Source organism: Amphiprion ocellaris, chromosome 8 (assembly GCF_022539595.1).
Source record: "Amphiprion ocellaris isolate individual 3 ecotype Okinawa chromosome 8, ASM2253959v1, whole genome shotgun sequence".
In the NCBI taxonomy this organism is placed as follows: domain Eukaryota; kingdom Metazoa; phylum Chordata; class Actinopteri; family Pomacentridae; genus Amphiprion; species Amphiprion ocellaris.
Window position 1 is genome coordinate 14227062 of NC_072773.1, and position 16518 is coordinate 14243579.

At 41.5% G+C, this 16518-nt stretch overlaps 1 protein-coding gene across 4 annotated transcripts in view; it reads left to right on the forward strand.

The window, feature by feature from the left end:
* LOC111579122 (plexin-A1) overlaps positions 1–16518 on the forward strand; it is a 323692-nt gene that overhangs the window by 75751 nt on the left and 231423 nt on the right. For all 4 annotated transcript variants that reach the window (XM_035955446.2, XM_035955448.2, XM_035955447.2 and 1 more), the window contains exon 3: positions 684–866. In XM_035955446.2, the coding sequence (XP_035811339.2) occupies positions 684–866 (183 nt within the window). The remainder of the gene's footprint in view (positions 1–683; positions 867–16518) is intronic.

The following is a 16518-nucleotide window of genomic DNA, read 5'->3' on the forward strand; positions in this document are numbered from 1 at the left end:
GCCTATATACCAGACGCTTTGATTATGATATGCTAATCTGACCTATAATTTTCTTGCCATCGTATTTCCCCACCAGTGTCCTGCTTATGTGTCCATCCACTGCTCCGTGTTTATTCCAGCTCCATTTGAGTTACATGTTGTATTGGCTTGTCTCTTATTAGAAACTACATTGCCAAAGCAGTAAGAAATCAATATTTCAAACATTAGCCAACAACTGTTCATCCATTCAGACTGGGTTGAGATACTTAATAGCTTGGTTTGACATCATGTACTATGAAATAATCAGAGGCTTTAATGGAGGGGAACACACCAATCACAGAAGCCTTAACTGCGGTACGATTTTGGGTTTTGTCCCTAATGAAATACAAATGCCACTGTCAGCGCTTCTCTGTCAATTTAAAAACAAACAAACCAAAAAAAAAAAAAAAATCCCCCCAAGAAAATGAACTTGAGAAAACTGAAGGAAATTTTGCCAGTGACATCTAATAATTTAATTCCATTTCTCACAAAATCTGCACTGGCTTGGCTTCACTCCAGCACCATAAAATGTCGACTAAGTGCTGGGGAGATTGAAAGCCTCCTCCTTCTTTAAGAATTAATGTTAGTTTAACGAGAAAGGGGATTTAGAATGTGTTAATGGTTGAGTTAATGGCTTTGTCTCCTTCTGCCCCCCCACACCACAGCCGTTGCAGATAGATGATAACTTCTGTGGCCAGGACTTCAACCAACCTCTAGGGGGCACCACTGCCATCGAGGGCATCCCGCTTTACGTGGACAAGGACGACGGCATGACATCCGTGGCGGCCTACGACTACCGGGGACACACTGTTGCGTTCACTGGCACTCGCAGCGGACGGATGAGGAAGGTAGGAAACCTGGAGTTTTGTGGTGTGAAAACCTTGCAGCTCCCATTTTGATGACTCATAGATGTGTTAGTTTAGAGTGAAAGACTGCAGACTCCTCCAACAGGCAGAATTCAATAATCATTCACTCCCATTTGGATCAGAACCTGTTTTTTAAATCCCACGCTATGAAACAATGAAAAAAGTAAAGTGATAATGCTGTTTTGCAGATGCAAAAATTTCACCTGACAGTTGTGTTGTTTTGATGATAGCTGACAGCAGACTAATAAAATATGACTGAAATGGGGATTCAAATGCTTCTGCAAGAGTATAACGTGTGTGTGTGTGTGTGTGTGTGTGTGTGTGTGTGAGCTGCGTGTGTGTGTGTGTGCTTTATGCTCTGCAGACAACCATTTTCACTTTGAAGCAATTTTGTGTCATTTTATGATGTGTTTTCAATGGTCATTGGTTTTGACATCACTGACAAATGGTTTTGTCATCAGAACTCATTGCAGATATCAGCTTTGAATGTGCGTATATATACTGTGTGTGTCTGTGTGTGTGTTTGCGTGTGCGAACCTTGAATGGCACTGTTTTGTCTTGCAATTGGCTTTTCACTGCTTTGCCGTTGTCATCAAATGCTTGTGAAACATAGCAAATCAGACACGTATATACTTGGAAAAAAGGTTGGCTGAAGCTCTGGAGAGATGCGAGGTTTCTCCTACAGACCGAGGTGTGTGTGTGTGTGTGTGTGTGTGTGTGTGTGTGTGTGTGTGTGTGTGTGTGTGTGTGTGTGTGTGTGTGTGTGTGTGTGTGTGTGTGTGTGTGTGTGTGTGTGTGTGTGTGTGTGTGTGTGTGTGCGTGCGTGTGTGTGTGTTGTGTGGAGTGGAACTCATGCTGCTAGACAAACTGGAGCTGTGTGGGTTTTATCTTGCTGAGTGTTGTTTTGTGGTCTAGTCACAGGACTGCAAAAAGCCAATGAGTGTGTCTGAGTGGCTATAAGGTGGGTGCAGGATGATTTTTTAAGCTTCTCCTGATTACCTTAAGTGAGAAAACCCCGTGTTTTTCGTGTGCGTATGTCTGTGTTTGTTTGCGTGCTGCATTGGACTCCTCAGAATCTGTCCTCAATCACAGGCAAGCAGTAATTTCCCCATTATGTTCAGCATACACACAGCATGCAGCCCCTTTGTGTGTGTGTGTGCCTGTGGGTTTACAATATGTGTGCGCTCCTCAGCTCCCCGTGTTGAGTAGACTGCATGGTGTGTGTGCCAATCAGCTGCTCCTTCATCCGAGATCCGACTGAGCCATCTCTGTGGTTTTTCTTTCTTTCCCTCCACCAGTTTCCTCAGCGGGACACCTCCATAAGAGTGCATCTGTGTCACCAATACTCTTGAGACTGAATAAAACAGTCACCAGAGGATAAAAATAATTGAGTGAATACATAACACAAAATAAATAGAAGAAAAAAAATGTTACATCCACATTTCACTATCTGCCGCATTTAACTTTGAAAATTTTTAGAGAATGTTCCCCAGAGAGTTTGTTGGAGTACTTTCAAATAAACTATCATTTTGTAGGTGCTGATGTCTTTTCTTTCACATAGTTATGTCTTTGTGAAGTCGCTGTGTTTACATCTTCCTCTCTTTTACCTTCCATTATACTCAGTTAAATGATTTAAATATGCAGCTGCTACAGCAGCTCTGCAGCCTGGAGAAGAGCTAGTGCAGTGATGCTGCTGTCAACTGCTTTCATACAGTCTGTGGTAATACGCACGCACACATGCAGACCCTCTTACACAGCTTCCTGCCACTCGAGTTTTGCCAAGTCGACTGAAACCTAGCCCACTAGTCCTTGTGTCTGACCCCTGCACTGTGTCTGTGGTTGTGTGTGCAGACAGATGATTTGTGTATATGTTGAGAGTGTGGGGGTCAGCAGATCCTGGATGATATCCCGCTGATCGGAATCCCATTTCCCCTCAGCTGGCTGTGTCTTCCTGTGCTCAGTGATGGAGGGAGGAAGGTGAATATGGAGGTGGAGTCTGCCAGCGTCCTTGCACAGATCAATGCAGATGCTGCAGCAAGATGCAGTCGTCTGTGTGAGCGAGAAAATGGCAAGACAGGATGACAATTACAATAAATAAACAGTAATTCAAGCTGTAGTCAGCTTATAAAGCGTTTCCATTTTCTGCTGCCTGCTAAGTCTTTCCTCTGACACGGGAGGTGATTAGTTTTAGCTCCGAAAGAGGTCTTTTCAAATAAATTGGAGAACAACTGTTAAATGGCTGAACTTGATTTGTACAAAATAAAATTTGGAGGGAGTAAGAGGGGGATAGAGTTGGGATTAGAAGCAAGCAGGGGAAGAAAGTGAGGGTGAAGCAGATGGAGAGAGATAGTTACAGGCTGTGTGGTTTTATTGCTATTCATTGGAAGTTAAACTGTGCTCCTTGGCCTAATGAAATGTAAAGCTGCAGTGTATTGATGTCTGCACACACAGGCTCTCATACTCATTAGGATTCCTACAATGTGACTGTTGCTAAATGTGTGTTTGCCTGCGTGGACATGTCTCGCTACTAGACTCTCTGCATTGATTGATGCATGAATATATAATCACTAGTGTAGATCTTATAAATCTGGGCAGTCCATTGGATGAGTGTTGGTGTCTTTGTCTGTGTTTGTGTGTGTTTGTATGTGTGTGTGTGTGTGTGTGTGAGAGAGAGTTGTGACGTAGGGTATATTTGTGCAGTTTTACATCATCATGACTAATCACAATGCACTGACTGACTAAGCACATGGCATGCATGTGCAAGTTACCCACCTAACATCTCCACAGTTGTTGCCTAAATGACTGCGCATGTAAACACTAACACTACTTAATTAGTTGACCTTGTCAACAAAAATTTTTTGTTTTTGAGCTATAAGAAAATAGAACACTATTGATGCATTCTTTTGATGGCGGAGGACAACTGATTAATGTCAAAGTAAAGGGTTACTGTGTGATTTAATGGCGGTCATTACAACATGGTTGCTGTTGCACTGAACAAAACAGACAATGATAAAATACTGTCACTGCACACATATTGAACAGGATAGAGGATATTATATACAGTGTAGCGCTTACTGTGTGAAGATGGATGCAGAACTTGGAGTGAAGGACACACAGTTGGATGTTTATGTTGAATACGAATTGCTTTGTGACTAATTCATTATACTGGAGATTCATTTCAAAAGAATAGATGCAGCTTTAAGTTCCAAGTGATCATCTTGTTACAATACAATGTTCTTCTGGGAAACATTGGGTTCTGGTCTTTAGGGTCATTCCAGAATTTGGAGGACATCCAAATTTTACGTCCCACCCATCGAATTTCGAGTAATCCATGTACAAAATGCTAAAACATGTAATTGTGCAAATTTACAAAAAAATTAGGAGAAAAGAATGTTTGAAAATATTTTTAAAAATACCAAATAAGTCTGAAATTCACTCTAAAATGCCATTTTTCTCTCGTTCCACCCCCTGATGACCAAATTGAATCTCAAATATAACAGTTAAAATGAATCCTAAACCTCCTTTTTTTGGTATTGTCTTTGCCGTTGATGTCTCTTGTAATTGTGGGAGCATTTTTTTCACGACATAATATTTTGAATAATAATTATTATACATGGAACGTGTGTCCCACAACAACCCTGTTAGCATAACCTTTTTAGTTGGTAGAAGAAGAAGAAAACAGTGAATCACAAGATATGCTGGAAATAACATCATCAAACAGTTTTCCAAAAGACTGCTTTTGCCTTGATTGAATGTCTCACTCTACCTCATGCAATCCTGTTATGCATATTATCAGGATACAACAAATTCTTTTCAAATTCTTTTTTTTTCTTTTTTTTTACATCAGTAAGTTTTTCCTCTTGGTCGCTAAATAGCTAGCTGTTTCTGCTGAGAAAAAGCTAACGTTAGCATGGATTAGCAACCCTGTTACTGTGATTAGAGTAGGGTTAGCAAACAACAAATAAAACATGGAATAAAAATGTCACCATTGATGTGTAAGCTGAGCCAATCAAGCCTTTGATAGTTTATTATCTATTATAAATGAATATGTAGCAAAAACTGACCCTAACCCTAACCCTGAAACCCAAATGTCCCCCAGTTCTGGAATGACCCTTTATATGGATGTTTTGACACTTGTCACATTGTAAAATCTGTTCAGGTACAGCTCAAAAAAACAGAGCGCATGGTATTGATCCAGCCACCAAACTCAGACACCGCAGGACTCTTCCAGAGGTCCCATAGTCCAACACGTCAGAGCTTTATAGGTGGCACAAGGAGAATCTACACAGTATTAGACAGGTAGTTTTATGTGCAGTGTAGTATTTCACACTATTACATACGCAGACATTATGCTCCCTTCAAATGGATTTTATGAGGTTGCATATTCGACATCTGAAAAACACGATACTCAGACTGTCTTTATAAAGAATATAACTTTTACTGAACAGCAGCCAGTGGTGACACTGCTAGAAGTGATAAAATAAAACGGAGTGTAACAATAGCCCAAGAACAAAGTAGTCTGCAAGCACTGAATGACAGAAAAATCACAACTCCAGCTCAACATGCTAGAGTAGCATCTTTGAAAGCTTTTAATCGTCTCTCCTAATGCTCGTCAACAGATGGAGTTTGCTTGGTAAATGAGGAAGGCTATCAGATGATGCTGAAAGTTCAGGAAAATGCTAAAAGCTGAACAGAACATTCTCTTGGTTTTGTTTTGCTTTGTTTTTTTTCTCTTTTTTTGTTGGTAAAATGACTTCCTGTCTTAAGTACAGCATACATATAAAGTTTGGTAACATTAGCATCACACTAGATAAATTAAAGCAAAACCCCTGATCATAGTGAATAGAGCAACAGTGTGTTTTATTGTGTATAAATTCTTTGTTCTCATTCTTTTTTGTGTTTCTTCTCAGATAGAAGAAACCCTATTTTATGTGACCATTGTGAGTGATTTTCTTTTTTTTCCTCTTGCTATTTTAGGATTATGCTTATGAGCAGGGAGCAGAAGTAATAACTGGTGGCAACAGAAGTCATAAACATCATTCTTAACATTAACATGTTAATATGATTGTCTAGGCCCCACTTGAAGACACGGTTAATTGTTGAATGGTGCTTAATGAAGGACAGGAGTTATAGGATTGAGATGATGCTGTCATATAATGAAGGACGGACTAGAATGCATGATACTCAGAGACACAGAGTGTCTAATTATAAAATGAAGCTTGTACAGTAGGATAGAGTATACAGGATGTACAAGGGGATGTTGGTTTTGAGTGTAGGGAATAGTTTGATGCAGCCTTTTCAGACGCTATGACGGCAGAATAGCCTGCCTCTCCTATTTATGTCTTATGTCTGCCAGCCAGCAGCAGCATGCAGTGTATGCACAGTATACTGTTGTTCTTTGCTCAGTACTTCAAAGTCACACATGATTACATTTTTCTTTTAAACACCACAGTGCATCACTTTGTGGGGAGACAAGGTGTAGGAGGAGTACTGAGTTTTCAACAGCATGAAATTGTACTATAGGCTGCCTCCTGTGCCGTTTGCCAGAAACATCCTTAAATACCCTCTTCAGATCTCAATAAAAACCTGGAAATCCTTTCATTCCCCTCATTTCGTCTCCTCTTTTTGTCTACCTGGGAGAACAAGGTGCTCTCGCCGCATCAGGAGACATGAAAAGAAACTCTCAACAGCCTGAAGTATTTCCAGATTTCAGAAACAAAAACAGGCAACCAAGACAGATGGAGAGAGAGAGGTGGAGAGAGGGAGGTTTACTCACAGCGGTGCAAAGGTGTGCGAATGTGTCTGTGTGTGTGGTGGGTGAAGGGGCTATGGTTTCATGTCATTTCATCATTTCCCTGCTAGCAGCAAATCCAATTACTTTTCGTTTTCCTTTCTATCTTGGAAGATAGCCTGAGTGACAGGACTGATTGGAGTACAGCACTACTGAGGTAGTTGTGCCAGCCAGCTGACTGACATAACACTGGCACTTCAGTGCCTTCAGACAAGGAGACAAGTGAGACTGGTTAGACTTCGGGGCATCTCAGAGCAGGTGAGATGGACCAGAAGTTCACCTGCCCTGCTCCTCCGGTTGTACATCCTTCCCAGTCAGAGATGATCTAATTCACTCTTTGACAACACGCTCCACGTGTTGCCCTCTGATTCAGTGTAACAGCAGTGACATACTGTATGTTGTCCCATCCAATACATATTCTCTCTACTCCCGTCTAACCACATCCCACCGCCTTAATGGTATCAACCCTTTAGCAAGATAATAAATAAGTAGTATATTGTGTGAACTGAGTCATGATCTGCCCACCATCTATTAAGCAGTGTATCTGAGAGCACACACTTCCTAAGCAGTATTCAAGAAAGGATACCACACTGTATAAGTGGATTGTAACTTTAAGTGAAGTGATGTCTGCTTGCATCCTTTTATAGTAGTAGAGAGTCCATTTCTTTACAAGTACTGTACTTAAGAACACTTTTGCGGGACCTTACTCTTCTTTGTACTTCTACTCCACTACATCTTTACAACAGAATGGGCCACATGAAACAACCAAGTATGAACTGTGTTGGAAATAACAAGAGGCAGACAGAGTGGGGTCATTGACCAGAAATTAACTCTAGCCCTAATCATAACCCTAACCCTAGCCCTGTGGAAGGTTGTTCCACTCTTCCTGAATGACTCGGTGAAGTTGGTGGACATTTCTGGGGACAGAATCATGCTGTTGGCTATACCAATCCAGAGCTCTAAAACAATTTGTTAGTCGACAAATGGTGGAGTTGTGGTGATTCAAGTACCTGCCTACTGTCCTAACTGACATGCAGCATCCAGCCAACAGCCCATTCTCTGGTCACCTGTGGCATCACACCATTTGAATGAAGCTTCATTTTAAGGTGCACTTTTATAGTCACTGGTCAAATGAGTGTCTGGTCACACTCTCTGATTCTTGTCCTTGAAAAGCACACCTGACTGAGATGTGGAATGACTCAGTGCTCGAGAATTTTAAACCATTGGAATTACTTCAAAATGTTTGCTGAGATTTTTCTCATAGTCAGAAAAGAAGATCATTTGCATGCTGTGTTTGTATTTTTGTTTAGGGTGTAACTGGTGCTTCCAAATCTTTTGCACTTGTGCACTCGTAAAGGTGGACAAAGCAATTGTAGTACATGTCCAGTACATTTTGGTCAAATTCAGTGAATGAAACCCAGTGATTGTACACAGCCCTGGCTCTGTATGTGGGAAACAAAGTGGCTTGGACCGATTCTCACAACTCTATTCCAGCATGTCTTGCCACATTTGTGCTTGTGCAGAGGGCAGGGGCAAAGGGAGGAGGAGATGGAGGGAATAGGGGGCAGTGGGAACAAGCAACATGGTAAGTCTGCCACATGCTAAATGTGTTAACTAACTAAATATCAACAATCTATCTCCATAATCCACCTTCTGGAAAAAGCAGTATCTATTTGTTACATCTTGTTACATTTCCAATGTCTGTGAGTTGGTTGCAGCCCTGCACAATTTTAGTTTGGATGCAGAACATTCTCTTGCAAAGGAGTATATTAACAACAACTCAAGTCTGACTTATGATCCACTGGGAAAGCCCTGAGCTCCAGGTTGGGAACTACTTTTCTAAGCAGTATACCAGACAGGATGTCGTTATCCACTCCTCATGCCCCAGAATCCAGTGAACGAGAGTGCCTTGGAACCCTTCCTAGAGTTTGAGATGTCCATGGATGTATTGGCTCTGCAAGCTTAGCAGTAAAACTAGCTGTCAGAATGATTAAGCCTAATCAGGAAACATGGGATGGGAGGTAATTTAGCATGTGAATGCTAATTAGTGCTAGCATTTAGACTGGCAGACGATGATTGAAGCAGCGCATCGGCTGCTCGGGCTGGTTAAATGGCAAAAACACCAGGCTGGTAGAGATGATTGATAATCTTCGTGTCGGGCTGCTGTCTGCTTACCTGTTTGTGTGTGAGTGTGTGTGGATTATAATTTCTCTTCTCTCCAATGCAAACGCATAATGAGCATATGAGCACAACACCTGAACACTCTAATTCCATTTTTATCCCATTAACTAGAAGTTAGAGGAATAATGTCCTATTAGGTTCTCTGAATACACAACAGGCTTTCTGAAGCCTTGTGTGTGTGTGTGTGTGTGTGTGTGTGTGTGTGTGTGTGTGTGTGTGTGTGTGTGTGTGTGTGTGTGTGTGTGTGTGTGTGTGTTAGAGGTATCATTCATACTTAGACATAGCTTCTGCCTAGAGTCTTACTAGGCTTAAACATACACACACACAATATGCTCATACTCAGAGTGATTTCAGAGTTTCTAAAACAGTAGTTTAACATTCACACTATTTGAGTTTGTGTTATTGTTTCTATAATGTGTATTAAAAAGTATATTGTATTTCTCAAGTGTCAGTAGATAGAAGTTTTTCTGCTAGTGTGTGCTATTGTGTAGAAATGCACGTGTGTGGAGCTGTTGTAAGAGCCTGTTGAGGGAGGACCAGTGTGTAAATCTTGCAGAGATAATATTACTGCTGTAAGCGGTGCTAGTGTTTGAGTGAATTATCATCCTATTCTCTCCACTACTTCTGTGCGCTCCTTGTCTTCGGGCCTTATAGTTTTCCTGTCTACAACAGCCCTCTCTCTTCCCCAACTGCTCTCTCTCCCCCCTTATATGTCACCTTCAGCTCTCTCTCTCCATACTGAGGTGGGCTGGATGCCCGCAAATCTGCCTCTCAAGAGAATTTCCCGCCTCATCTGTGTGTGTGTGTGTGTGTGTGTGTGTGTGTGTGTGGTGAACTGTCCTTCTCTCCTCTACTCCTCATTCCTTCTCTTCTCTCTCTCATTCTCCCTATTGCCACTATCCATTAGTACATTAGTGTACGTCAGCCAACAAAAAAAAAAGAAAGTGCTGCTGAGGCTTTCATGAACAACAAAGTCAGAGATGATGAACAGACACAAGTCAGAAAAGGTAGCTACAACAGTGATGTATGTATAGACCTACTGGTATGTGATCATATTGTGCATCTCGCTTACAGTTGTTGTTCAAGTTAAGACACATTGGTGAGATGGGTTGTATTGTCTTTGAAGAGCACTCCACAATTTCACATTGCACTCCTGTAACATTATCAGAATATGATGGAGTTTAAAAAAAAAACATTAAAAACCTGATGCAGCCCAACCAGAGAAACCTGATACCTAGGATACCCATAATGCAACTTTAGCACCATTCGTTTAGTTCTTTTATATACGGTCTGTGGTTTAGTCAGCCTTCCAAAGGTGTGAATGCAAGTATTATCTAATGCAGCCTGGAGCCTCTATCCTCACTGATGTATCGAACACAACCAAATTTTTCAGACTTTGCACACCTCTAAAGCCTTTAACACAACTTTTTTCCTACTCGACAGGACTGGGTTTTATGTAGTTTTTCCAGTTCATGAAATAATGTCTTGAATATTTACCCAAAAACAGCAGATTTTGAAACAGATTTCAGCTGTCCAAAACACTTTCCATTTAGAGCATGTAATGCAAAATCCAGGATATATATGTAGAGTTTAAAATATTGTAAAGTACTAAATTATCTAAAAAATATGAAATAATTATGACGATAGGGATGGACGATCAGACAGTCTTATGTCGTGCACAGCCTTCATTTGGCATGCGATCTGCATTCCAGAGGAATCTTACAGAATGCCTAAATAAATGAATAAATAAAATGAATGTCCAAACTTTCCAACTGCACATAAACTTGGTAAAAGCACAATTGGTTATGGTTCCTTTTGGAGGATGCTCACTGGACACACTGTGCATGTTAGAGTTTGTACAAAGAAAATAGCACGAAGAAGGGTGACGGCTTGTGATCATGTGAGTACAACTACGTCTGTGGAGAGAGCTTTAATTCAGATCAAGGATTGTTCTTTTACTACCAAAGATTGTCATATAATGTTTTCGTCATGCATTTATGTTGAGAGAGTTGAAACAGAATCATTGAGAATACTCGTGAAGTGGATTTCTCTTGAGAACATCACAGCACTTCACTAATGCAGTATTCACTGTCAGAAGGTGGCATCGTCACGTGACATTGTGCATTTGCCTTTAATGGCGTTGCCTAGCAATAGAGGCTCCACCCACAGGCAGCCAAAGGCCAGGCTGAGAAAATCCAAAAGGACCACAGAAAGACCACAGAAACAGTCCCTGTTCATCCGATCTGCATCAGACTTGACACTGCACTTCCTTGGGTCCCCACCGACACACCCAGTAACTTTGAAGCAGATTAATTGTACACTTGTTGAGATATGAGAAGAACGCACACATACACAAACATTTGAAGATTTCTAAACTCATGTGACAGATACTTGTCCACAGTTAAATTTCCAAGCTAGTATATATTGCAGGAGGATACAAATCAACAGAAGGTAGAAAGAAAGACTAAAACATTAGCATTTTTTGAGTCACTGCAGCTTTAGATAAGGATGGAGTGATACTGAATTAGTCCTCCTTTAGTGCTGGCAGAGTGATCTGAATTACAACAGCAGGATCTTCGCCACCTCCGGGACGGAGACTGATATGATCCTGTTGTGCATCACTTATTAGAGGCAGCCACTGCTAATGTGCCATTGTGGTTGTGGGTTCAATTCCCCGGTGGGCTATCACTTCATATGTATTACCCCCTGTGTCCTTGAGCAGGGCATTATCTCAGCATTCCCTCCGGAGGAATATGGCTCCGTGTTAATGGATGGGCGATGTGCATGGAGAGCTAGATGGATATATTAGTGAGCTAATGAATCTTTAATAAGTGGGAAGGCTTTGTGTGCATCAAGAGACAAAAGAAAAGATCATAGCTAAACCTATCAACTGTGAGATGGATTTAATTCACATCAAACTCTTGCAGAGGTCTGACATTGGTATTGCCATTGTGGAACAGAGTTATGTGCCTGTTGGTTGTATGCAGCAAATCTATCTGAAAAAACTGAATAACCAGTGTTTTTGGACAGACTATATTGTTATATTATAGGTCAATTAAAGATCATTGTTTGTCATTGAGAGCAACAGAGTTTGTACAGACCCATATCAAAAGTGGCTGCTTCTGAAACCATGATATTCAGATACTTTAACAAATTTAAAACTGGAGTTTGTAAAATAAAGTGCTTCCAAGTTATTTTGGCTGACTACTGACCTTGTTTGTTGTGTTTAGTACTGATGCGACCTGAGAAGGCAGTGACTTGGACCATATGGGCAGTTCTGTGTTGGTAAGCGGAGAGGATTGTGAGAGTTAAGTTAGCAATAGGCCACCATGACAAAGACTTCTGTGACAGTTAATGTCCTCCGGCCAGAGCTCATGTATTTCAGACAAGTCAAAGTTTAACAGCACAGCATTCCTAAACCTGGCTAAGGTAATGCAACAAGTGTTATGTGTCAATGACTGAAAAGAGCCCTCCCAACATATGGAAGAATGTCTGCATTACTTTGTTCATTTTAACAATTACTACATCATTGGTTAATAATGTGGTCAACAATCTGTTAAGAAAATTGTTTAAACTTTGCATCCCTATTGAGAATAATAAAGAAAGCTATTATTTTGTCAGCTAACTGGGTGTGGACATTAGTACTTTTCCATTATCAAGTCTATAAATGTGTGCCGCTGTCTTCCGGGAAGGGCTTCCCTCTTCATGCTGTAATCAGCATATGACTACAGGATGAATACAGCATATTGTGATTGGAAGAGGAAAATGTGCAACGGGAAAAAAAGCCCAGTGTTAACCCTGTGACCCCAGAAATCCAGGCCCCCGAGCCCGTGAAGACATCACCAGTCCCGGCACTGAGACAGAATGTCCCACTGTTAGGGCATGTACGGCCAAGAGTTCAGACAAACAACAGACACACACAGACACATGCTTCGAAGTTCAGCAACAGCCAGCAATGCAGTCAGACAGCTGTTGTGCTGATGACCGGTGTCAGGTGCCAGTGGCCTGATTCAAGCTGGCTAACCTCCTCACATCACAACGTGTCTGCACAGATACAGGAGGTGATGGGTGGACATGTGTCTCTGTATCTGGCGCGCATCTGGAGAGCAACTGGCATGTTGGGGGTGGCTGTGTGTGTGCTGTGTCGATACATGTGTGTTTGTGTACTCTTAACACGCTAGTCTTCAGTACGAAGTGTGAAGATGCAGGGGATGGTGAACCTTACTGAGTGTGTGCTTGGCTATCTTTTGCATTAACATCAAGGGAAACATGGTGCTTGGATGGGTGTGCGTTTATGTCTGATTAGAGGGCAGAAGAAATATTTCGGTGTGTGTTTCTGTCTATGTTAATCCGTTTCACATCTAGGGAATGGCGCAGCCTGTGTGGGTGTGTGTATACATGTGCATCTGATTAGAGGGCACATGCAGGAAAGGATGCAGACTGTTTGTGTGTTTGTGTGTAACGGGATTGCGGAGGGTCGATTTTCCATTTGTTTGTGTGCACATGTGCGAGTGTGTTCGCAGGTCTCCGGGAGATACTGATCCTCAGATTACGGGGAATGTTGCCTTCGCTGTGTGTACGAGAGCTCATCTCCATCAGTGTGTGCTGTGTTTAGTGTAGGAAGTAATGTGCGTTTACATATCACAGCAGCTGTGCTTTCTTCATGTCGAATTGGAGCTGCCCACCTGATGCCAGGGCAGCTGCCACACAAACAACCCACTACACACGCGCACACAAACACACACACACACACACGCACGCACATTAAAACGCTGCCAGTCGAGATTTTTTTTTGTGTGTTTGCTGCAGAGGGGAAGAGAAAGGGGCAGCTGCAGTATAAAGCCTTCATCAACTGTTCCTCTAGACTGCCCCATCTGTCTATCCATTAACACACACACACACACACACACACACACACACATATACTAATGCATACACACGGTCCTTCTGTTGTCTTATCAGTCACACATGGCGTACTTCACACTCAATGGGCTCTGTCACGACAATGATGTGTATTCTCTGATGTCTCCCGTGTGTGTGTCAACTGTGTCTGACACCATGAAACACCATGAGAGTGTGAGATTTTCTATTAATGCAGGAGCAGTTGTGTTATGTGCTTTATTAATCATTCATCCATCCATCCATGAGGCAGACATTACGTGTGGAGCCAATTGAAAAGAAGAAACTAAATTAAGTGTCCCTGGAACTGTACCGGAGGCATGATCACCATTCGTCCAAATGATTTTCCCTCCTTTGGCGGTGTGATGCTGTCGACACATTACTTCAAGGTCTGAATTACTTTGAGAACTGAGAACTGTTCTACAAAGCAGGATTAGGGTTTCACTCTGTGTTTTCAGAACTATGATAATGGTTCACATCTTACCAGGGTGTGTGGTAACTAATGCTGAACACTCTGGAGCAGGTTATGCTTAAAATAACAGAACAGTGTGTCTGTTATCACTACTTACTGACCAATCAGTTCTCTTGGAAAATGGCAATACCATTCCTGGAAGGTCCTGCAGCACTGCAAGGGTTCTGAGGAAGGCAAGAAATTTCAAAGTCATTTTATTTCTCTTTAGTTCTTTTTTACAGTTAAATAATCCTAAAACTCAGGCTAAACTAGAATAGCACTCAGAGTGCACAGTACTCCGCCAAGGAGTTGTATCGTTTCTGATGGATGAAATCTTGAAAAATTTTGTGGCAGAAATAGATGTATAGATGTGCCCACAAACAAAATGACCTTAAACTGACCACTGGTGTGTTTTTATACGTGTGTGTTACGACCTAAATATGTAGCGGGTGGCGGGAATTGATGGGACTCAGAAACACCGCCATAATGTGATCAATTGTTCCTTGTATGATTTCCCACAGATAAGTCCCTATAAGTCCGCAGCGGAGGATTTGTAGTAGGATCACAGTCATGTGATCGTCAGCGGACAACTGATGTAGCGTTCACTTTGAGTCATAGTTACAGTGATGCCGTGCCGCTATCTCGCAATGATACAGAAATCTTTAACAAATCTGTGGATCCAGACTATAAGCCACATCACTGCCAAAATCTAATGAGGTGGTCCCTGTGTCATTTCTGACCTTTGCTGAAAATGTCATCCAAATCCATTAGTCCGTTTTGGAGTAATGTTGTTAACAGACAGACAGACAAACCAAAACGGATCGTCACATAACTTCACCGAGGCTCCCCCTACTTGGCAGAGTGATAAAGGACTAAAGCTTGTTGAGGTCCGCAAGTAAACCCACTGACCAGGTTGAATTATTTTTTCTTTGCATTTGTTCTTTACTTGCTACAACTTTGATTAAGTGAAGTTAAAATGTACCGAACTATGTCATGTGCCATGTAAATCACAAGCGCTTATTTAATCTCTTGTTGTTTTTGGGGACTCATTGTCCTAACCTCGGTTTCCCTTTATGTGTTTTAGTCCAGCTGAAAGCCAGCTTGTCAGCCAGGTACAAGGACGTTGGGTCGTGGCTCAGCAGCCAGATGTTAATGAGCGAGAGAGAGAGATAGAGAGAGAGAGAGAGAGAGAGAGAGAGAGAGAGAGAGAGAGATTCCAAACCTGAAAGTGGGTTGGGGTCAAGAAGATGTAATGAAATAGAAAATAAGAAGGTTGAGAGTGAGAGACAGAGTGTGTATCAGAGACAGAGCATTGTCCTTGATGATGTTTATGATATTGATTGCCTGCACTTCAGAAGCTCCCTGATTTCTGATTTGGACACTTGTGAACATTGTGATTGCAGCGAGAACATCTAATGTCTCGAGTGGCTTCTGCAATCAAGGACAATGACCCTTAACTCCATGCGCACTCTCTCACCCCCCCCCTTACACACACACACACACACACACACACACACACACACACACACACACACGCTCACTTGCATACCTAAATACTGTTTTGGGTCTGTTGTTTTACATTCAAATTGTGATGTTTAATTTCATCAGTAGTGCATGGATTGACATGGCCCAATGCAAAAATCAGCAAGGATACAATTACATTTTGGACATTCACACCAAAATTATCATTTGCCTTACAGGACTGCCCTGACCTAAACATTTGTTTAAGCAATTGAAATGCATACACATTTGCTGGGAAAACTGTCAAAGTATGATTGTGAGGTTTCTTTAAAGGTAACAAAGAGGTTTTCCTGTGAAATGTGAAGTACAAAGGATGACAGATTCTACATAGTTGCTACAATAACTTAATAGAGTGACTGAACTGACAAGTTGTATTTTTTGGTGGTATTTAATTTAATTGGACAAAATACCATTTTGTAAAAATGTCAAGCACCTTATTATTTTTGTCAGACATGCAAAAATGTAGTTGGTTTGAAATAACACCCTTAACAAAGTAAAAATGAAAAAATTTTGTGTGTATATCAAACAGCAAGCAACGTGGACACAAAGGATTTTTACAAGCACAAAACAGCTAAAGCAACTTCTTTCTTCTTATTATGTACTCATTCTCTGACAGTAGCTTTTGAAGATATAGCCCAATTCACAATACAGCTGTCATCTTTAAGTCACGTGTGGTGAGTTTGTCAGACAACATTGCAGTTTTAAAATCGGTGTTTTTGTGGTGCAGAGCAGCAGCTTGGAAGTAACTGCTGGTTAACATATAGTCCTAATGGACTGTGTTTCAGTCTCTT